The sequence below is a fragment of the Chlorocebus sabaeus genome, chromosome 24, assembly GCF_047675955.1.
Source record: "Chlorocebus sabaeus isolate Y175 chromosome 24, mChlSab1.0.hap1, whole genome shotgun sequence".
Lineage (NCBI taxonomy): Eukaryota > Metazoa > Chordata > Mammalia > Primates > Cercopithecidae > Chlorocebus > Chlorocebus sabaeus.
In genome coordinates this window covers 29131940-29156188 of record NC_132927.1, presented here as the reverse complement: position 1 = coordinate 29156188, position 24249 = coordinate 29131940, and the positions used below count along the sequence as shown (strand labels likewise).

At 38.9% G+C, this 24249-nt stretch overlaps 1 protein-coding gene across 1 annotated transcript; it reads right to left on the bottom strand.

The window, feature by feature from the left end:
- Positions 1–1314: 1314 nt before the first annotated feature.
- Positions 1315–23969, bottom strand: PSMC6 (proteasome 26S subunit, ATPase 6). Its single transcript, XM_007986703.3, has 14 exons — positions 23834–23969; positions 22761–22840; positions 22628–22667; positions 22343–22395; positions 19684–19751; positions 19327–19441; positions 16572–16659; positions 11799–11860; positions 11589–11712; positions 10577–10638; positions 8660–8780; positions 8451–8531; positions 5621–5692; positions 1315–1808 (listed from the first exon to the last, which is right to left on the bottom strand). Exons 1-14 carry the CDS (start codon positions 23958–23960, stop codon positions 1690–1692), a joined length of 1212 nt encoding a protein of 403 aa, XP_007984894.1. The 5' UTR covers positions 23961–23969; the 3' UTR covers positions 1315–1689.
- Between the last annotated feature and the right edge of the window lie 280 nt (positions 23970–24249).

Here is a 24249-nt window from a genome sequence, read left to right as displayed (position 1 = left end):
TCACGCCTGTAATCCCGGCACTTTGGGAGGCTGAAGTGGGCGGATCACCTGAGATCGGGAGTTTGAGACCAGCCTGACCAACATGGAGAAATCCCGTCTCTACTAAAAATACAAAAATTAGCTGGGTGTGGTGGCCTATGCCTGTAATCCCAGCTACTTGGAAGGCTGAGGCAGGAGAACCACTTAAACCCGGGAGGCAGAGGTTGCAGTGAGCCGAGATAGTGCCATTGCCCTTCAGTCTGAACAAGAGCAAAACTCTGTCTCAAAAACAGAAAAGAAAGGATTTGTACACCAATTTGATTCTTTAAAAAACAACCACTGCCACAAAGGTAAAAGGCAAGTCACTCATTAACTAAATGCAAATTATAAGTGAAAAGATCACGTAGATACTTGACTTAAACCTCCCCTACATTCTTTTTATATTGTCATATAAAATGCACTGCCAACACATAGAAACAGAACTGTATAATAATTTGAGTATTAGATGGCTAACTTGAGCACTCCATTTTCTCTATCACTATTTTAACTGTTCTTCATCTTTTAAAATTAAAAAAAGGCACATAATATCCTGCTAGGAAGTTTTTAATTTGAAGAATTATTGTGTAATTAGCTAGGTCATGTATTTTTGGTTCTTTAGTGTTTATGAAACTGAAGTTGTCTTTTCTTTTCACCAGCATCTTTAATAACTATTTATGCCTAATGATTCCTTTGTGTACTGTTATAGTTTTATTGCCAGATGATACGAGAATCATGTATAGGTAACAGAAATCTTGTTTTGAACATTGCTGACACTCCTACATCCCCTACATCATACACTCTTAGCCAGGTATCCATAGATACCTAAAGAGTCCTTGGATGAGCCTGGGAAACAATACATTTCCTGAAAGTACAGTATATGCAAAATTGTGTGTATGTTATAATATTTCCTGGAAGAGAGTCCAGACCTTCACATCCTCAACAGGGACCTATCATCTTACATAAACCAAGAAAACTAAGTCACATATTAGCAAATATTCCATTGAATCATACTCTTTAAAAAGTTATGGATGTGCATGTATATTTTCAATTAATCAACAATGAGCTTAATCACAGTAAATGAAGAATAGGTAAATACTATCTGGAAGGAGGAGTATAGACATACCCACACATCCATGTTTTATTTAAGATGATGATCTTATGAACACCAAGTATGGGTACTATTTTTAAATAATATTCAAAAATCCACAATCCATCTGGGTTATCAAATAGTTTACGTGCTAAAGAACCTAAAGGACCATAGTAAATGTACTCTTAGAAAAGACAAGAATATATATGTAGGAGAACTAAATCAAACAGATTTTATTCAACTTTTTAGATGACGAAAACAAATGATACAAAATAAGTCATAAGAAATGCTTTCTTATACCACTATCTCAAACAACTTTCAATGTTTTACAAAATGCTCACACAGCAAATATGAAAAGCTTCAACACTCTTCCTTTTGTAACTTGCTGCAATAAATGCAGCTTTAACAAACATACAAATTTCCTCTGTATCTTAAAAGTTGAATTACTAATTTTTATGATGTTACTCATATTTTTATTCATATACTTTTAATGACATCATTGCCAATACATACATTATTTTCTTTAACTTTATTTTTATATTAAGCCATATCTGTCATGCAGCCATCAAAAATCTTACAGTAAATTACACAGGTTTGTAGTCCAATTTAGACTCTAGCTTCTTAGAATCAGCCACTTTTCTGACTGCTTTCATGAAGTCTTCTTGTACTACAAAATCATGATCAGCACGAATTGCGAACATACCTGTGGAGAATAAAACCACATGACTGCTATATATCACATATGAATTATATGCTCATTACAAGAAAAACAATATAATTCTATGGAATAAATGTGAAGTTTAGATTTACTACTTCTAAGCCAGTAGTTCCAATTTGCTAAAAACCACCATCTTTTCTCAATTAAAATCCACAGGCCGGGTGCAGTGGCTCATACCTGTAATCCCAACACTTTGGGAGGCCAAGGTGGGCAGAGCGCAAGGTCAAGAGATTAAGACCATCCTGGTAAACAGAGTGAAACCCTATCTCTACTAAGAAAAGAAAAAGGCCGGGCGCGGTGGCTCAAGCCTGTAATCCCAGCACTTTGGGAGACCGAGACGGGCGGATCACGAGGTCAAGAGATCGAGACCATCCTGGCTAACCCGGTGAAACCCCGTCTCTACTAAAAAATACAAAAAACTAGCCGCGCGAGGTGGCAGGCGCCTGTAGTCCCAGCTACTCGGGAGGCTGAGGCAGGAGAATGGCGTAAACCCGGGAGGCGGAGCTTGCAGTGAGCTGAGATCCGGCCACTGCACTCCAGCCTGGGCGACAGAGCGAGACTCCGTCTCAAAAAAAAAAAAAAAAACAAAAACAAAATAAAATAAGAAAAGAAAAAAAAGAAAAAAAAAAATTAGCTGGGCATTGTGGCGCACACCTGTAGTCCCAGCTACTCGAGAGGCTGAGGCAGGAGAATGGCTTGAACCCAGGAGGCAGAGGTTGCCGTGAGCCGAGATCGCGGCACTGCACTCCAGCCTGGCAACAGAGCAAGACTCCATCTCAAAAACAAAAACAAAAAAAAAAACAAAAAAAAAAAATCCATAGTGGTGGTGTGATTATTTTCTAAAACAAAAACAGGTGAGACAATTATATGAATATTTAACATCCAGTTCAAGGCTGGGCATGGTGGCTCACAACTGTAATCCTAACACTTTGGGAAGCCAAGGTGGACAGATCACCTGGGGTCAGGAGTTTGAGACCAGCCTAGCCAACATGGTAAAACCCCGTCTCAAACACAAAAATTAGCCAGGCGTAGTGGTGGGCTTCTGTAACCCTAGCTACTCGGGAGGCTGAGGCAGAAGAATTGCTTGAACCCAGGGGCGGAGGTTGCAGTGAGCCAAGATCATGCCACTGCAATCCAGTCTGGGTGACAGAGTGAGGCTCCATCTCAAAAAAATAAAATAAAATCAGGCTCAAATGGTCCCTGTATCTGACTGTAGGTCTTACTAAAAACAAGCATAAATAATCAAAGCAAACCAAAACTACCAACAACACGTACACATTTTAAGCATAATTTAACTTGACAGGAAGCAATTTGCTAGAAGGCACACATTTATGGGGAAAAAAAAATCTTGAGTAAGTTTGATAGCCATTCTTTGTTAATAATCAAAAACTTTGAGAATAGGGAATCACACAGAAAGCCAACAGCGGGTTTTAGCAAAACTCAGTCATTATTCATGTGTTAAAATTTACCTAATTTATGTACAAATTGGTATTTTTATTTGATTCATATTTGAGTATCACAACTCAATTTTTTCCTTCAACTTTTTGACAAGTACCTTCTCAAATACTATTTGACAAAGAGGTGAAAGTTTCCTTGTATGTAGTTTATTAAACATTAGTTGTGTCATGGATATGGGTCCCAGATTTTGAGATAATCCTAACTCATGATAAACTAAAGCAGATAAGGTTATTGCTATCTACTAATTAAATGAATTCTATATTTCCACTGAGGATCTGCCTGCATCGAATTTTCACTTACATAAAATAAGGGAGTTAAAATAGAAGATTTCAAAGATTATTTCCTATCTTCTTTCCTTTCTAGATGTCTACATAAGGAAACAATCTATGTTGTCCTAGAAACCAGGTGAATGGAAATGACTGATTTTTAAAAAAATAAAGTTTCAAAACTTGTTTAGAAAGCTACAGTGAAACTAGGTAAGTTATTTTTGTAAACCCTGCACACATGGCTATTTTCCAAATCTCTTTAGTGAATGAGTAAATCTGCACAAGAGATGCCTGACCAGGCCTGGTAGCTTGCACCTGTAATCCCAGCAGTTTGGGAGGCCCAGGTGGGTGGATTACTCGAGCCCAGGAATTTGAGACCAGCCTGGGCAACATGGTGAAACCTGTCTCTACAAAAAAATACAAAAATTAGCTGGGTGTGGTGGCGCACGCCTGTAGTCCCAGCTACTGGGAGATAAAGGAGAAATGATCAGGTCTGGGCTACAGGGAGCAGTGATCATGCCACTGGACTGTAGCCTGGGCCAGAGTGAGACTCCGTCTCAAAAGAAAAAATAAAACAGAGATATATTCTAATCCAAAAAAAGAAAATGTCAGGACCTGAACAGGAAGGGCAACTATAGTTGAATCAAGCGTATTTTAACTTACAGAAAAATGTTAACAAAAAAGGCTTGAAGTCTAAAAAGAAAGTAAGAATTTCAGTATGCTTCCAGATGTGAATATCCCACCTAGTTTAAAAAACTAAAATTTTAATCCACACAGAAGTTATAGCTCATTTGCAATAACTAAAGGTAAATTTGTAAGAATATGTAAGGGGAAAAAAGCATATAATTTGATAGCAACAGCCTTTAAGTTCACTGCACAGCTTGCATTTGGATTACAATCTAACCAAAACAATCTTCTGATAATAATTTGGTCTGGTTTATATTTTGGAAAGAGAATGTCATAAATTACTCTAACTTGTTCAAGCTATATGATGGTTTACCTCTAAACAGTTATAGTTTATTGATAAGGCTCTGTGAGCATGATTTACCCTGATTTGTATTGACAGCATTTCTAGATGTGAACGGAAGTATCCGAGCTGCATATTGATGCAGATACTGACTCACAGCATACCCAATACCCATGAAGATACTTGTACTGAGAAGCCCTCCCTGAGCAGCCACTTTAAACACTGTGTTGAATTTACTAAGGGTAAACATGATATGAAAAGCAAGAGGAAATCACATATTCTAATACTTAAGAAAATCTATAACCTATAAAGTCAGTAACTATACTGTAGAAGTTTATTTTTTCTATTTAAAGATTCTGTATGGAAGACAAAAACTAAATGATTCCAGGTAGGGATGAAAGCTACTTGGTACTGGAAATAAAAATAGCATCACACAATTTTTACATACAATGTAGAAGTGAAAAAAAAAAGTATCACACAATCCACAGAGAATTATATTTAAATACTACATTTTATACAAATGGCATGATCACATAATTCATAAATCAATCTTTCAAAACACTGCTCATAGACTAGTACCAGACAACATACATGATCCATTTTGCAGCAGATACCTCTGGTGCTTGCCCATTCTAATTTCAGCCACAGGTGTAGTAGGCAATTCTGTAGAGCCTCAGACTTACTTCAGGGGGCCAGTGTTCTATTACATGCCTCTCCTTTCACATTCTGCCCTAAGGCATGTGGAAGTGCAAAGGAGTTAACACTACCAAGGGCAAATCTCATCCAATGGGGGATGAGTACTGGTAAATCAATGTTCTAGTCTCCCAACTTTCAGCTGGGTGATCCTAGTAGGCATTCTGTACGTTTCTCTGAGATCTAACCTCCCTTTCCTACAGCACCTACCTCAATGGTGCACCCTCATATTAGCTTTCCCTCTTTCCATCTCGCTTACCCTGTTTCTCCTATTTCCGGGAATCAATTCCTAAAAGAACAGCATGAACCGAAATCCTTGCAAAGTGTAGGCTCTGCTTTTGGACAAACTCAAAACAATTTCAGCAAATTTTAAAAATAAAAATCAATAGTAAAACTGTACTTTAAACCCTTACCTGCTTCAGTACAAACATTTCTCAGGTCTGCTCCATTAAAGCCATCTGAAAGCTTCACAATTGCTTCATAATCTGTTTAGAAAAAATACTGGAAATTAGTTTTAAAAATTAGACCTTTACTTGATTTATGCCCACATCGAAAATTTAAACTGAAGAGCTTACTTTGAGTTTGAACAGCTAGACATCACTCACCTCTGTTAACATTCCACAATATTAATATCCAAAAACTAAGACTTCTGTTAAATAAACCAATACCAAGCAGAATTAGACACACCCCTGAAACTTTAAAAACAGGAAATATCACCAAAATCTCAAAATACCTTAACCTATTTTTATACAGTGAAATAGCTATGCACATGTGAACTCCAGATACCTGTTAAGCTATGACTCTTATCAAAACTGTAACCAAATCTTTAATTTGAATAAACCTATAACACTCAAAACCAATTATAACAATGGAATTTATTTTGTTTAATCATACAAGCCAAATATAAAGTATAGCAAAACTGAAAAGTAATCAGACATAATTGTATCACATGGAATTTTTGAATGCTACTGCAGGCATTAGCTAGCTTCTCTGGTTTCTGTGCAAGATTCAAGTGGTGAAGTATCAGATCTATGGTAGCAGTAATAAAGTGAGTTCTCCACCCACCCACATAACAGACATGAATCGAAGAGCTATAGGATTAGGGTAGCAGCAATGGATCTGATACAGAATAGTAAGAGAAATAAGACAGCACAGGCTACTACAGTTTGAATAACTTTGATGATGCACTCTTTGGTCAGGCAATATAGGGCATGTCGTTCTCTATTTGAAATCATACAGATACTCATGAATTGTCTTTAATCAGGTTTAAGTTCATTGTAAGCTTCCTGAGAGCAAGAATTCCCAAGGCTAGCACAATATCTGGCATCTAGCAAGAGTTCAGTATTTGTGAAAGAAACCTATCCATTGACATCCTTTGTTCAGTTCAGTCTTTCCAGTTCAAAACTCTCTAACAGGAGCAATGAAGATAGTGAAAGGCAACAATCAGCTATCTGTCATTATTTCAGACCATTAACTTCTAAAGAGTTTTTAAGGCTGCCTGGAAATTATACTAGATTTCCCTAGTCTGGAGGTCAGCAAACTTTTTATGTAAAGGGCCAGAGGGTAAATACTGTATGCTTCGCAGCCCATATGGTTTCTGTTGTTAACTATTCAACTCAGCTATTCTAGTAGCAAAGCAGCCATAGACAACAGATAAATGAGCATGCTGGGGTTACAACAAAACTTTGTTTCCAAAAACACAGGGCAGGCAGAATTTGGCTCACAAGCCATGTTTTACTGGCCTGTACCCTAGTCCAATCCCTCACTTCCATAGGTAATGACTTTATACCTTCTCCTCTGTCCTCAAATCTCTAATACTTCCCTATCTTCATTCTGAATGTGCATTCTACTTCACTGAGAAAACAGAAGCATTCAGAAAAAAACACTTCTACAAGTTCCTGCACTAAGAACCTGTCCTCATAAGCATCTATGTACTCTGCCTTTCCTCCAGTCTCATAAAAGTACACATATACATAGGGCCAATCCGTCTTCAAGGAAAGAACATTGCCAATTTCTCTTTCTTCTAGGTCATTCCCCGCAGCATTATTAAAAAAAAAAAAAAAAAAAAAAAAGAGGGGGTTGTAAACTCTTCCATCCTAAAGAAAATTCTGCCAAATCCTCATCAGCATTCCCCTTCTACTTCTTCTGTCCCCTCTGTGGAACTCTTAAAAAAGAAATGTCTAAACTCAATACCTCTCTTCTCAATCTCTCTGAAACCCATCTGAAATAGGCTTTCGCCTCCACCACTCCCAAGAAGCTACTTTTGACAAGATTATCAATTACCTCCACACAGTTAAATCCAAAAGTCTACTCTGAGAACTCTTTATCTGACCTATTGTCAGCATTTAACAGGAATAAATTTAAAACAAAACAACAACAAAAAAACCAAACCAAAAAAACCAGGCCGGGTACAGACGCACATGCCTGTTATCCCAGAACTTTGGGTGGCCGAGGTGGGCAGATTGCTTGAGCCCAGTAGTTCAAGATCAGCCTGGGCAACATGGTGAAACCCCTTCCCTACAAAAAAACAAGCCAGGGTTGGTGGTGTGTGCCTGCAGTCCCAGCTAATCAGGAGGGTGAGCTGTGAGGATCATTTGAGCTTGGGAGGCAGAAGTTGCAGTGAGCTGGGATCACACCACTGCACTCCAGCCTGGGCAAGGGTGAGACCCTATCTCTAAAAAATTACCTTCTTGGTCAGTCCTTCCCTATGCTAATCCTCCCTGTCATTTAAAAATGTATATCCTCATGCCTGCTCCTGGCACTTCCCTAATTTCCTATCCCCCTTTTCTTTTTTTTTTCCCCTGAAACAGGGTCTTGCCAAACTGGAGTGCAGTCACATGATCATAGCTCCCTGCAGCCTCAAACTCCTGGCCTCAAGTGATCCTTCTGCCTTGGCCTCCCAAAGCATTAGGATTACAGGAGTGAGCCACCATGCACACCCCACTTTCTTGCTTTATTTTTCTCCATAGCACTTATCATCATCTATTATACTTTGTTTTACTAACTTTATCTGTTTTTTCCTAACAAGAATGTAAGTTATCTAATGGCAGAAATTTGTCTGTTTTGTTCGTTGATATATCGTCAGCCCTTACAAAACACTTACAATGGTTCCTAGCATATAGTAGATGCTCAATAACTATTTGCTGAATTTAAAACCAGATTTAGGAAACTATCAGTAATTTCTAACAGTATTTTTCTTCATTTACCAAATGTAAATACATATAAAATAGATGACTTCCTTACCTATTTCACCATGCTTTGTAATGGGACCTGCGTGGATTTTCAGTATGTCTAACCTTGCTTGTTCATTTGGCAAATCAATATCTGAAAAAAAAAAATTATTTTATAGTCCAGTTTTATCTTTTATAAAATACAGTGGAAGGTGAAGTGAAGCACGGAAAAACAAATGGGCACAAAGGGAAATGGATAGTAGGTGAAGAACCTTAACTCACGTATTTTTCTATCTAATCTTCCTGGACGCAGCAAAGCAGGATCCAGTGTATCTGGTCTGTTTGTAGCCATGATCATTTTAACTCTATGCAGAGTATCAAATCCATCCATTTGATTCAGTAACTAAGGATATTAAGAATCAGATTTTACAAACATTCTAACCATTAAAAAAATAGCATGCACCTTTTATATATCTAATGCCATGAAATGTATTGTCTACAGATAGATATGTTCTATCTTCAGAATGGTCATTTGATAGAATTCTAATTTTCTCTCTATTATATAAAGGGATATACTTTCTAGCCTCAAAGTTCTAAGCTAGATTATGTGCCTTTTAATAGCTATGTATCTTTCTATAGCTACCAGGTAGTTTTAATAAATCTGAAGGCTTCCATCATGTCAAGAATTATGAAATTAAACTATGTGGATCTAATTTCCAATGTCCAAAATTTTATCAATTTTTTTAAATAAAAGCTAATTAAAAAAAGCTAATAATATAAAGTGCTTATGATATGTCAGATACAACATTTATATTAGGATAACTGGATACAAAGATTTTTCTACAAATTTGATAGTAAACCCATAATTTTTTTTTTTTGAGACAGAGTTTCACTCTGTCACCCAGGCTGGAGTATAGTGGCCTGATCATTGCTCACTGCAACCTCCGCCTCCTGGGCTCAACCAGTCCTCCCACCTCAACCTCCTGAGTAGCTGAGGGACTGTTTTTTTTTGTTTTTTGTGTTTTTTTTGAGACAGATTCTTGCTCTGTTGCCCAGGCTGGAATGCAATGGGGCGATCTCAGCTCACTGCAACCTCCGCCTCTTTGTTCAAGCAATTCTCCTGCCTCAGCCTCCTGAATAACTGGGATTACAGGCATGTGCCACCACGCCCGGCTAATTTTTGTATCTTTAGTAGAGATACTACATTGGCCAGGCTGGTCCTGATGCCCAGACCTCATAATCTGCCCATCTGGGCCTCCCAAAGTGCTGGGATTACAGGCAGAAGTTACCATGTCTGGTCTATTTTTTCAAATAATTCTGTACACAGAAATATTGAAAGACATAAAAAATATTGTCTCAATTTCTAAAGTTTTCTTGAATAAATGAAAAACCTTACTGCATTTAACAAACTAAAATATAGCTAGTCTGACAATGTGTTAGTTGATGATATATTTAGTTACTTGAATAAAATTAGTATTTGTGTCATTTAAAAATATCTCAATTTAAGGTTTCTAAGATATTTTATAATTTCCAAATACTATGTATCTTCTGAGCAGATCTGTATAATTTATGAAAAGAGATTTTTCAAATACTCCTAAGAAGAAAGAATTTGACACTGCATTTCCCATGCTACCTAGTTTCTATTTGAAGTGGCAAATGTATTTGGACTCTTGCTATCACTTTCAAAGAATTTGGAGTGGGGAAAGGTAAAACTGGGGGAAAGCTTTATGTGCATTCTTTCATTGTGTCAACTATCCTCTTCAATTATCAAAACTATCTTAATTGCCTCAGTCTCAGCAATAAAGTGAGAGAAAAAATAATTTTTAGAGCAGCTGTATACATAATTATAGCTCATTTATTGCCAACGGTCTTAATATGACCATTACATAAAATGTCTTCATAAAACTACCACAAGATCACATTCATAAGAATCAATTTAAATATATGAATGACTGATCTGCTCAAAAACACACAGAATAGTACAGGTATATACCAAATGGAATTTGGCAGATAGCCTTATTTTCTAGTAGTCATTTTCTTAGAGTTTGTGATAGAGAAACATGTTCGTTCCTGACAATATTTTCAAATTTTATATTTCATTTAAAATGTTCTATATATTTTGACTATCAAATATGCAATGTTCAGTTCTTCATTTAATAAACATTGGTTTCTTTATAAACCCCCTTTACCAAATATTACCTCCATTAACGTTCTCTGAATCTCTCTGTCAGCTGAAGTACCCTCAGAAAACCGACGACCACCTAAAATAGATTTGGAAATTTATATGCATTACTCTTTTCCTCTATAACCATCATTTAAGAAAACAGAACATAACAGTCTGTGCTTAAAACATTAAGATGAAAACTAAAGAGTAAGAATTATGCTGACAAAGTTAGACTTGATTTTGGTGTAACATTTCTCATTTTGTTAAAGTGAAAGGTTTATTTATTTATTGAGATGGAGTCTCGCTCTGTCGCCAGGCTGCAGTGCAGTGGTGTGATCTCAGCTCACTGCAACCTACATCTCCTGGATTCAAGTGATTCTCGTGCCTCAGCCTCCTCGGTAGCTGGGATTACAGGTACATGCCACCACATCCAGCTAATTTTTGTATTTTTAGTAGAGACAGGGTTTCACCATGTTGGCCAGGATGGTCTCAATCTCCTGACCTCGTGATCTGCCCACCTAGGCCTCCCAAAGTGCTGGGATTACAGGCGTGAGCCACCACACCCGGCCATGAAAGGTTATTAAAACTGGTTAAAGTAACATCTAATTCATTGTGGTATCTACTTCATACAAGTCACAATTACAGATTAAGAGGGGGGGGAAAAGGTTCTTTTACATTTATTATTTATTTATTTATTTATTTATTTATTTAGAGATGGAGTCTCGCTTTGTCACCCAGGCTGGAGTGCAGTGGTGCGATCTTGGCTCACTGCAAGCTCCGCCTCCCGGGTTCACGCCATTCTCCTGCCTCAGCCTCCGAGTATCTGGGACCACAGGTGCACACCACCACGCCCAGCTAATTTTTTGTATTTTTAGTAGAGACGGGGTTTCACTGGGTTAGCCAGGATGGTCTCAATCTCCTGACCTCGTGATCCGCCCACCTCGGCCTCCCAAAGTGTTGGGATTACAGGCGTGAGCCACCGTGCACAGCCGTTCTTTTACATTTAAAAAAAAGTCCTAAAACTTTCAACAAGGGTGTTATTCTTACCAATAGCATCTATTTCATCCATAAAAATAATGCATGGTTGATGGTCTCTGGCATAATTAAACATTTCTCTGATCAAACGAGCACTTTCACCAATGTACTTGTCTACAATAGAACTAGATACAACCTGATTAAAGGAAAAACAGGAAGGTAAATATAAGACAATTCAAGTAAAATTAAATACCAATAAGTACAAAATAATCTTCCCTTTACCTTTAAGAAATTGCAGTCCAGCTGGCTAGCAACGGCTCGTGCCAAGAGTGTTTTTCCCGTACCTAAGAATGACAAAAAGAAGTCTTAATTAGATGGTAAGGTGGAAAAAATTTGTTTTGAGACAGGCAATCACTCTGTCACCTAGGCTGGAGTGTGGCGAGATCACAGCTCACTGCAAGCTTGACCTGCCAGGCCCAAGAGATTTTCCCACCTCAGCCTCCCAAGTAGCTAGGATCACAGGCACGTGCCATCACGCACAGCTAAGTTTTTTGTTTGTCTGTTTGTTTTTCAGAGACGGGGTCTCTCTGTGTTGCCCAGGCTGGTCTTGAACTCCTGGTCTCAAGTGATACTGCCACCTCGGCCTCCCAAAGTGCTGGGCTTACAGACAGAGGCCACCGCACCCGGCCTATGTGAAACAAATGTTTAAAATCCTTTTAAGAATATAATCGTTTGGCAAGTAAATTTTCCAAAATGAAAGCTAAATCCTAAATAGAATTTTCATTTAAAATTCCAAAGTACTTGGCCGGGTGTGGTGGCTCACGCCTATAATCCCAGCACTTTGGGAAGCTGAAGTGGGTGGACCACGAGGTCAGGAGATTGAAACACAGTGAAACCCCATCTCTACTAAAAATGCAAAAAATTAGCCGGGTGTGGTGGCACTTGCCTGTAGTCCCACCTACTGGGGAGGCTGAGGCAGGAGAATCGCTTGAATCCGGGAGGTGGAGGTTGCAGTGAGCTAATAATCTCGCCACTGCACGCCAGCCTGGGTGACAGAGTAAGACCCAGTCTCAAATAAAAAAAAATTCCAAACTACTTTTGCTCTCAACATTAAAATTTTAATCAAAATATAATTTTTTAAAATCAATTTTAAATTGACAAATAAATTGTATATTTATGGGTTAAATTATGATATATGTATATATTGAAGAATGATTAAATCAGGCGAATCTACATATCCATCACCTCACATGCTTATCATTACTTTGTGGTTAGAACATTTAAAATCTACTTTTAGCAATTTTGAAATAGCTAATACATTATTATAGTCACCATGCTATGCAATAAATCACCTAGAACTTATTCCTCCTGTCTAAGTGAACTTTATATCCTTTGTTGAACATCTCCCCATCCCCATACACCACCACAAGTTGTGGTAACGACCATTCTACTCTTGGTTTCTATGAGTTCAATTTTTAACACACGAAAATGAGATTATGTGGTAACTGTCTTTCTGTGTCTGGCTTATTTCACTTAGTATAACATCCTCTAGATTCATCCATATTGTCACAAATGACAGGGTTTCCTTTTTAAAGGCTGAATAGTATTCCAGTGTGTATATTTACATTTCTTTTTCTTTTTTTTTGAGACAGAGTTTCACTCTTGTTGCCCAGGCTGGAGTGCAATGGTGCGACCTTGGCTCACCACAACCTCCACCTCGCAGGTTCAAGTGATTCTCCTGCCTCTGCCTCCCGAGTAGCTGGGATTACAGGCATGAACTACCACATCCAGCTAATTTTGTATTTTCAGCAGAGACAGGGTTTCTCCATGTTGGTCAGGCTGGTCTCGAACTCCTGACCTCAGGTGATCCACCTGCCTCAGCCTCCCAAAGTGCTGGGATTACAGGCATGAGCCACCACACCTGGCCACCACATTTTCTTTATCCATTCATCCATTGATGGGCAATTTTTAGGCCATTTCTGTATCTTGGCTATTGTGAAATAATCATGGGAGGGCAGCTATCTCTGACACACTGATTTCAGTTCCTTTAGATATAAACCCAGAAGTGGGATTGCTGAATCATACGGTAATTCTATTTTTAGTTTTTTGAGGAACCTCCATGTTTTCAAAAATGGCTGTGCTAATTTACATTCCCACCAATAGTGTACAAGGGTTCTTTCTTTTTTCTCCACATGCTGCAAACACTTGTTATCTTTTGTCTTTTTTATAATAGCTATCTACTTACAACATGGACTATGACAGAAACTGCTGTTACATTAAAATACGTTGGTCTATCCTGCACACTGACTGGATCTTTTACTTATGAATATTTTAACATCAAGTATTATTTGGAAAGTACTGGTTGAGTTATGGAAATCTTCCAAATGTTGACATTTTTCATTACACAATATAAAAAATTTTTGTTATTCTCACGACTTATCCGATAGAAAAGTCTTTAAGTATTAATATATTACAAGGCTGCCATGGCTGAGCAATGTGGCTCATGTCTATAATCCCAGCACTTTGGGAGGCTGAGGTGGTTGGGTTGCTTGAGCCCAGGAATTCAAGACCAGCCTGGGCAACATGGCAAAACCCTGCCTCTACTAAAAACACAAAAATTAGCCTGGCATAGTGGCACACACCTGTAGTCCCAGCTACTCCGGAGGCTGAGGTGGGAGAATCACCTGAGCCCAAGAGGTAGAAGTTGCAGTGAGCCAAGATGATCACGCCACTGCACTCCAGCCTGTGCAACAGAGTAAGACCTTATCTAAAAAAATAAAAAAAGGAAAAAGAAAAGAAAAAAAAAGAAAAAGCTGTCAACCACATAGTGCCAGATATATGTTTTTAAAAATTCTAATTTTCGGGCCGGGCGCGGTGGCTCAAGCCTGTAATCCCAGCACTTTGGGAGACCGAGATGGGCGGATCACGAGGTCAGGAGATCAAGACCATCCTGGCTAACACAGTGAAACCCCGTCTCTACTAAAAAATACAAAAACCTAGCCGGGCGAGGTGGTGGGCGCCTGTAGTCCCAGCTACTCGGGAGGCTGAGGCAGGAGAATGGCGTAAACCCGGGAGGCGGAGCTTGCAGTGAGCTGAGATCCGGCCCCTGCACTCCAGCCTGGGTGGCAGAGCGAGACTCTGTCTCAAAAAAAAAAAAAAAAAAAAAAAAAAAAAAAAAAAAAATTCTAATTTTCACCTGACAATTCAAATTTTATCACTGGCAACAGATGGTGTCAGTTGTTTAACATGACAGGCTCAATTTGTTCGCTTTGGAAAAAATGTGAGCCAAATAACCAAAAACCAGTCTTGAGTAATCAATAACTAATAACCAGTAACCAGTCTGATAACCACAGTATGTTTGTAAATGGTCCATTCAAGCAAAAACACTATTGCATAAAAAGCAACGAATTCAGCTGGCAACTTAAATAACTGCACAAGTGCTTTTCTTTTTTTTTTTTTTTGAGACGGAGTCTCGCTTTGTCGCCCAGGCTGGAATGCAGTGGCACGATCTCGGCTCACTGCAAGCTCCACCTCCTGGGTTCACCCCATTCTCTTGCCTCAGCCTCCGAGTAGCTGGGACTACAGGCGCCCGCCACCTCGCCCGGCTAATTTTTTGTATTTTTAGTAGAGACGGGGTTTCACCGTGTTAGCCAGGATGGTCTCGATCTCCCGACCTCGTGATCCACCCGCCTTGGCCTCCCAAAGTGCTGGGATTACAGGCGTGAGCCACCGCGTCCGGCCACAAGTGCTTTTCTTAAAGACAACTATCTTATTCAATATGCAGCAGAAATACTTTATATGTATTTTCCATTTCATCACAAAGAACACAAAATATTACCCAAAGATGAAGATTTAATAAAATTAATAATTTTTACTGTTTCACCAAGGACTTTAAAGTGAAACTGACTTTTTTTTTTTACACAGCAAGTATGTGGCAGTAAAGAACACAATGGTTACTAACTAGCACTGTTTCATGCCACTAACGCTGATTCATGCTACAGTGCAAGTAATTTAATTTTACCCATGTTGCTCTTAACACCATCAGCACAAATGTCAGCACAGTGGAAGAGCCAAACAACATTTTAGTTTTTTGTTTTGTGTCATTGTGGGGCTATGTATGTCAAGCAGTAGGCTATTGGTACATTTCCCTTATATAAAAAAAATTTTTTTTTTTTTTTTTTGAGAAGTCCAGCCAGGCTGGAGCGCGATCTCGGCTCACTGCAACCTCTGCCTGCCAGGTTCAAGCAATTCTCCTGCCTCAGCTTCCTGAGTAACTGGGATTACAGGTGTGCGCCACCACGCCCGGCTAATTTTTGTATTTTTAGTAGAGACAGGGTTTCATCATGTTGGTTGGCCAGGCTGGTCTCAAACTCCTGACTTCCGGTGATACGCCCACCTCGGCCTCCCAAAGTGCAGGGATTATAGGTATGAGCCACCGCGCCTGGCTTAACATTTTAGTATTGTAGAGTAGTTTTGACCTTACAGATTCCATGAAAGCACCTCTAGATCTGTGAACCACAATTTGAAGACTATTAAACTAGAATCACATGGCCTGTTAAGATAAATATACTGTGAGGCACAAATGCACTAAGCATGCCTGAAAGAACAGTAGACATAAATATTCTCTTATTCTCACTCTGAACAGAGTAGAAGTTGGAACTACCCACATCAAATTTCCATCTTATGGCCACGCACAGTGATTCATGCCTGTAATCCCAACATTTTGGGAGGCCAAGGTGGGCAGATCGCTTGAGTCCAGGAGTTTGAGACAGCCCAAGCAACATGGCAAAATCGCTTCTCTGCAAAACATACAAAAATTAACCAGGCATGGTGATGCATGCCTGCAGTCTCAGCTACTCGGGAGACTGAGGTGGGAGAATCACTTGAGCCCGGAAGGCAGAGGTTGCAGTTAGCCAAGATTGTACCACTGCACTAAAGCCTGGGCAATAGAGAGACCCTGTCTCAAAAAGAAAATAAAAATAAAAAAAATTTTCATTTTTTTTATTCTTTAATTCATTTATCTTATTGGTGGAGTAGAAATAATTCAATACCAACCTGGTGGTCCATATAACAAACAGCCTTTTGGAGGTATTATTCCTACACGCTGAAATAACTCTGGGTTTGTAAGAGGTAATTCTATCACCTAGAAAGGAAGTTAAATGTTTCTTAAAAAGTTAGTCAAGATTTTTAATGTACTTGCAAATACTTTAAGTCAAATATTACCTTAATTAGGTGTACACATCATAATTCATAATAGACCTAGATTTCCATGCTAGGTAAAACCATTTATATTAAGAGGTTTTGCTTTAGGTAGATTTAAGATCTCTTAAATCTAAAATAATTTAAATAGTGTTTTTTAAATAAACCACACACTTGATTGGGGTGATGGTTATGCAGATATATTACTTGTCCAAACATATTTGAAATGTACACTTAAGAATCTACATTTTTTAAATGTAAATTATACCTCAATTAAAAATTAGACTACAAAAAAATCAGTTAAGTCAAAAAAACATATAAACAAAAAACACAACTCAAAAGATCTATACTAGTTTGCATTTGAAAATATAACAAAAATAATTCTAAAATGGGGGATGGATTTGATAACATACCAAGAGAAAAGGTATATAAAATTTTTATCTGTTGGCGTTTTGCCACAGCAGCTTTAAAAGAACAGTATGTTCTGCTCTCAAGATTGATTCAAGGAAGAAAAGTGGAGACTAGAGATATTGAGGATCTGAAAGTCCAATTTAAATTACTTATAGTACCAGTAACCTGAGAGAGAAATTCCTTTTTTTTTTTGAGACGGAGTCTATTGCCCAGGCTGGAGTGCAATGGTACGATCTTTGCTCATTGCAACCTCTGCCTCCCAGATACAAGAGATTCTCCTGTCTCAGCCTCCTGAGTAGCTGGGACTACAGTTACCTATCACCATACCTGGCTAATTTTTATATTTTTAGAAGAGATGGGATTTCACCTTATTGGCAGGCTTGTCTTGAACTCCTGACCTCAGATGATCCACCCACCTTGGCCTCCCAAAGTGCTGGGATTATAGGCCTGAGCCACCACAACCAATTGAGAGAGAAATTTCTTTTTTTTTTTTTTTTTTTTGTTGAGACAGAGTCTTGCTTTGTCGCCCAGACTGGAGTGCAGTGGCCGGATCTCAGCTCACTGCAAGCTCCGCCTCCCGGGTTCATGCCATTCTCCTGCCTCAGCCTCCCGAGTACCTGGGACTACAGACGCCCGCCACCTCGCCTGGCTAGGTTTTTGTATTTTTTAGTAGAGACGGGGTTTCACCGTGTTAGCCAGGATGGTCTCGATCTCCTGACCTTGTGATCCGCCCGTCTCGGCCTCCCAAAGTGCTGGGATTACAGGCTTGAGCCACCGCGCCCGGCCTTGAGAGAGAAATTTCTATCGAATAGTTGTGTTGGGCTAGGTGTGGTGGCTCACGCCTGTAAATCCCAACACTTTGGGAGGCCAAGGCTGGAGGATGACTTGAGTTCAGGAGTTCGAGAACAGCCTGGACAACATAGTGAAAACCCATCTCTACAAAAATAAAAAAATTAGTCAAGTGTGGTGGTGCATGCCTTGAGCTACTTGGGAGGGTGAGGTGAGAAGATGACTTCAGCCTGGGAAGTAGAGGTTGTAGTGAGCTGAGATTGCACCATTGCATTCTAGCATGGGCAAAAGAAACAGACCCTGTCTCAAAAGAAAAAAAAAAAGTTGTGTCCACATGTGCATAAAGTGTGACTGGGAAAAGCCAGAAGTGAGAGAAATCAATACTCTAAAGTGCAAAGTATCTGCAGACAGTAAAGGATACCGCATGTACACATGGGATTCTTTCTGCTCCTATGGCTAATGCAGCAAATCGCTGTTGAAAGTAAGCTTTCACCGTTCTATGAAGCACTTGTTCTTCCTTTGCTGTCCTTTCATTAAATACAGGTGAGAATTGCCTTTTTTTTTTTTTTTACACTTAGACCAGTGCTTCTTCAAGTACTGTCAAAGAAAACTTTGGTTTCATAATCACCTGGAATGCTAATTTCTGTGCCTGCTCCCAATCTAGTCCATCGAAACCACTCAGAGGGCCTAGTAATCTGTATTTCTAATAAGTGTTCCAAAAAAAATTAATGTACTGAAGTATGAAAACTGGCTTAAGGTTTAAATCAGATTGTGTAAGACATTCCAATTACTCCCATTAACTCCTAAATATTCATAGCCTAATTTAGGATGAAATCCATAGGACAATGTAATTTGCTTTACAGATAACAGTTAAGAAGCTGTCTGTGCTATGAAGTAAGGCAATCCTGATTTGATTCTTCACCTAAAAGTTTAAAAGATTTAAGACAATTCTAAAGCCAGTGGTTTTCTTGAATGGCAGCAAACAGCTTTAACAAAATAAAATATTTAAGGAATAGGTACCCTACCCTTCAGTAAGCGTGGGAAGCTAGTATTAATGAGGTTATGGAAAAAACTCACTGCACACATTATCCCAAGTAACTTATTATGATAATCAAAACCACAGGACATCAGATTACATTAATTATTCTTAGCTTTTTCTCCGTTCCTTTGCCACAAAAAGAGCAGGATTTTTCTAAAACCAATTTATCTCCAAATAAAAAAACCAGTAATTTTCACAGCTAGAAATTCAGTGTTATTCTTCTTAGCAAGAATAGTAAATGCATAATATTCTTAACTACCATTTAGATAATTTAGACAAAAAGTACTTTTTCATCCTGTTTCTCCTGTGAAGAATCCTAAAACTACTAGTATTTATTACCTAAGCTCAGAGAACAAAGCACACAGTACCAACCTCTCTTAATTCCCGGATCTGTTCTGATAGCCCTCCAATCTCAGAATAAGAAACATTCCCAGGGTCCTCATGAGACATGTTATAAACCAATGGATCCACTTCTCTTGGCAAATATCTAGAATGAAAAGGTAAGTATTTTTATTTTGGAAGATATATTTTCTCTCAGCCTACAGATAGCATACAGATAACTTGCTCATGCAAACACCTGCAGCTGATCTCAAAAAGATGTGCTTAATTAGAAACTAGTAAAAGGTAAAAAGTGCCAAAATATTCAGTGATCTCAAGAAGCATGTATCTCAGATAAAAACCACCCTTTGTGAAAAATAAAAGGTAAACTCAATAGAATAAGAAACCCACCTCATGATAGTTAGTGTAGTCATATCCAAAGCAACTCTTGTTCCTGGCTTCAGCTTACTTTTGTCAAGCTAGTTTTGTAAAACAAAAGATATTACATAAACACTTAAGAAAGGAATAACACTCTACCGAGTTTAATATTTAGAAGTCAAATACTCATTTTTACCCTTCAGAGAGAACACAAATATCAGATTATAAACTCCATGCTAACAAAATGGCTTATAAAATAAGTAATTTAAAGTGATTTCTGCCTGCCCCTTAAAAGAATGCCCCTTTGTGTAATCTCAATGTAAAATGTGAAATGACTAATATGTAAAGCTTGAGGTGGCAATGGTACAGTGACTTTGGGAATTGCTACCAAAGCATTTATAGAAAAATCCCTTAGTGAACATTCTAGGGAGAGGAAAGGGAAGCATTTTAAAGGTGTGCTCATCAGATTTATTTTGAAATGTACAGCTTCTGGGAAGAATGTGTGTTAAATGCTCATGAGAATAGGGAAAAATGCAGTTTCCCCTTAGAGATTTTTATTAAAATGCTTTAAAATTAAAGTCCCAAAACCCAGCAACCATCATTCACGCCTTTGCTACATGACAGGCACATGCTGAGCACATTACACATTAGGTTCAATCATACTAAATAACTTCTTGGCATATCTGGCTAAAATTAGATAGAATTTAATAGATCCATCTCACACTCAGGATATTGTTACTTTTCAAAGATGAAGTTCCTCTTGTTTTTTTTTTTTTTTTTTTTTTTTTTTGAGACGGAGTCTCTGTCACCCAGGCTGGAGTGCAGTGGTGCCATCTTGGTTCACTGCAACTTCTGCCTCCTGGGTTTAGACGATTCTCCTGCCTCAGCCTCCTGAGTAGCTGGGATTACAGGTGTATGCCACCACGCCTGGTTAATTTTTTTCTGTATTTTTAGTAAAGACGGGGTTGAACCATGTTGGTCAGGCTGGTCTTGAACTCCTGACCTCATGATCTGCCCACTTTGGCCTCTCAAAGTGCTGGGATTACAGGCATGAGTCACCCCATCCGGCCCAAGTTACTTTTTTTTCTTCTTTTCTTGAGACGGAGTCTGTCTCCCAGGCTGGAGTGCAGTGGCGTGCGTGATCTAGGCTCACTGCCAGCTCTGCCTCCCAGGTTCAAGTCATTCTCCTGCCTCAGCCTCCTGAGTAGCTGGGACCACAGGCGCCCACCACCACGCCTGGCTAATTTTTTTGTGTGTTTTTTAGTAGAGACGGGGTTTTATCGTGTTATCCAGGATGGTCTCAATCTCCTGACCTCGTGATTCACCCACTTCAGCGTCCCAAAGTGCTGGGATTACAGGCGTGAGCCATCGCGCCTGGCCAAGTAATAGTTTAAAAAATTGCGTGCCAATACAATTTCAGAATCATATAAATTACCAGTTGTCACAGGATTTTACAAAGAGCTCAAATTTAGGAAGATAGGCAAAACACTAGGATTAATATAACAATTAAAGAAAAATGGCTAAGAAGTGAGGTTACTTGAAAAAAGAAGAGGACAGATCAATATGAAGCTATTTCAATGTTTACATCTATAGGGAATACAGACTGAGTATTCTTAATCTGAAAATCCAAAATGCTCCACATGTGAAATTTTTTGAATGCTGACATGATGCTCAAACAAAATGCTCATCGGAGTATGTCGAATTTTTTATTTTTTTAATTAGGGATGCTCTATGAGTATAATGTAAATATTCTAAAATCTGAAGAAAAAAAAAAAGCCAAAATCAAAAGCATATTTCTGGCTCAAGTATTTTGGATAAGGGATACTCAACTTATATATACTTTGGCTTTTCTAATGTTTCTAGTTTTCAAATACAGTCTTGCCCTCATGCAACCTGAAATATCTTAGAAATGCCAACTTTTGGCATCCACAGGGCCCTGAAAGGGACATAAAAACCCCTTGTCAGTTTAGGTATCTAATATTTTGACTTAGAAAATGTCAACCACTTATATACTAGGCAAAATCCTAATATGAGATTTAGTTTCTGGATTAAATTATTCCTTACAGCCATGTTCTGTGAACGTTTTAAAACCTGAACCTGAAATGACAATAAAACAGAGAAAGCTCTTCCAATGAATTTAAAAGAATTCTCTATCTAAGGGCACTTTCTAAAGAATAGTACATAAATTGATTTCAGACACTACTGAATGACTTGAGGTCATTTGTTGGCATCATTGATAACTATAAAATAAAATTGAGAATTATTTCAACTTGCCCTACCCTAATCCAAATGACCTTATACAAAATTAACCTAGGCCATGGTACAGTCCATAAGTAACAGTTCTGAATGTCTAAATATAAACACAGGTAACTGATGGTATCTAACACTTGTAAGTCCTCTTTAAAAATGACATAAAAATGTCTATTTTCCAGTTCTAAAATACTTTTATTTCTAAGTGGCTATTAATAGATCTGACTGAGACAATGTAATACAGTAGCAAGTACGGAATGCTAGGAGTCAAAGCCCATGGTTTGAATTCAGGCTTTGTTAATAACTAGCCATGTCTGAACAAATCATCCTTGTGAGTTATGGGAATAAATGCCCGACCTGCTTGCCTCAAGAATTAGAGACAATAACTTAAATGAAACTACTTTTGTCAATCATTAGGCCCTATACAAATATAAAGTATTACCTGTCGACGACAACCCACAACATATCTTGGTCCATTGGTAGCTTTAACAATGACTAGAAGAAAAAACATAAAAGAACTAATTGAAAAATAGAAAGTAAAAAAATACATATCCACGTTGATAGAGGGTTTAGTTGTATTTCTGTCCTCCAAGAAGACATTAGTTGAAGGAAAACTTAAGTCTATGCAAAAATACTATCTCTCTGCATTATTGTCATTAAAATAATAAGCATTTCAAAAGTTAGAGGTGGGCTATTTCTTTACTAATTAATGAGTTAATTCACTCACATTTTTCTTCAGTTAACTGTTTAAGCACTTCACCCACAATCTAAGGAAGAAAATAAAAAGCATTACTTTTTGGCAACAGCTAAATAAAAAAGCAAATTACCATGACCCCTATTCCCCAAACTCCATTACCTACCTGCCCGACACTTTGTAGGGCCTTCAGATCATTCTCAGACTTTTCGTACTGCTTGGTAAGTTCTTTTAATTGTTCCCTTACTGAAATAATACAATTTGAACATTTTTAATTGAACATTAATCTTAGTGTGTTTAAGTGGCTACTTCTCACTTTACTGTTTACGTAAGTCTATTTCACTTTACCTAAGTTTCCCATCCACTATTTCAAACCATACAAGACATAATGCTGTTTGTAATGAGTAGGCGGCATGTATAACAAAATGTTACAGAGAAAGCACCATATTTTTATTTTCTTGATCGGCAATACTTGTTTAAGCACATCTTAAGTTATATTCTTAACAGATATTGACACCCTGACACTTAGGATTTGCGACTACAAATCCGAATGATAATCAGACCCTTCCTCACCTCTTCATCTACCCACTTGGATTATTCTCTGATATTCTACCCTATAGTCAACAAATGCAGTTCTCCACAGAATCATTTAATTATGGTCCTCCTTCATTTAATTAAACCACTCATGCATTTCAATGAAAATGAAGTGAAAAAAAAGTTAAGCACTCAGGAGGTAAGGGAAATTTGTATGCCTGATACAGTACAACACGAAACACGACAAAAGACGATATGGGTTATTATGACAACTGGAACACTTCTCTCTAAAGCTCCGCGGCCGTCTTTCGACTCCAAGAACAAGCCGACTCCCTGAGTGTCATCTCTTGTTTGAGCTTGGTTGACTCAAGCGCCTTTCCCTCTTCGAGTCCCGGGACTCCACCAGCACTACCCTCCTTGCACCCTAACCTGGGAAACATCCTCGGCCCACTTCCCCGCTCCTCCTCTACTTCTTTTTCATTTCCACCTCAAGGCCATTCTGTCACCTGGGCTGAACTGGTCCTTTTCTACACGCGAAGGAGTGCTGCTCCACAAGCTCAGGGCCGGATGACAAAGCGCCTTGTCCCTCACCGAGGCCTGGCCATCTCTAAGGCTCGGTTGCTGGACTCGGCCAAAGGCTTCTACTTTGTCAGAGGCAGAAGCGAATCAAGGCACTTGATTACATGGAAAGAAAGGTGCACTCACACTCCTTAAGACGGCCGTCGATCTCCTTGTGCTCAAGCAGCTTCTTGCGGTAGTCCTGAAGCGCCTTATCTCTAGGGTCCGCCATGATGAGAAGCCGTCTCTCATAGGGGATGCCGGGAATGGCCATGGCCGTCCGGGCGGGGGAAGGGGCGGGGCGAGGGACGAAACCCGGCCTGGAGGGGTGGGTTCGCCCATGAACCCGCCCCTTCCGGTTGGCCCCGCCTTTCTACTCCACTTCCACCTCTATGTCTCGGTTCACCAAGAGCGCCGACATACACTGAAAGAGGACTACACCCACACCGTTTCCGGCAGGCCGAGATGGGTAAAGCAGGACTCAGTTATCTCGGTCTTCCCCTTAGAGGCCTCAGTATTAAGTCACTGCTGTCCCGGAAGTATAAAAGGCTCTGTAATAAACT

Excerpts from the sequence above, each read along its gene's own strand:
- PSMC6 (XM_007986703.3), bottom strand. The coding sequence starts at position 23,960 with ATGGCCATTCCCGGCATCCCCTATGAGAGACGGCTTCTCATCATGGCG. Across the intron at positions 16,660-19,326 it reads AGATCCGGGAATTAAGAGAG|GTGATAGAATTACCTCTTAC; the intron begins GTTGGTACTGTG and ends CTTCCTTTCTAG. Across the intron at positions 11,861-16,571 it reads TTTGTTATATGGACCACCAG|GTACGGGAAAAACACTCTTG; the intron begins GTTGGTATTGAA and ends TGTCATTCTTAG.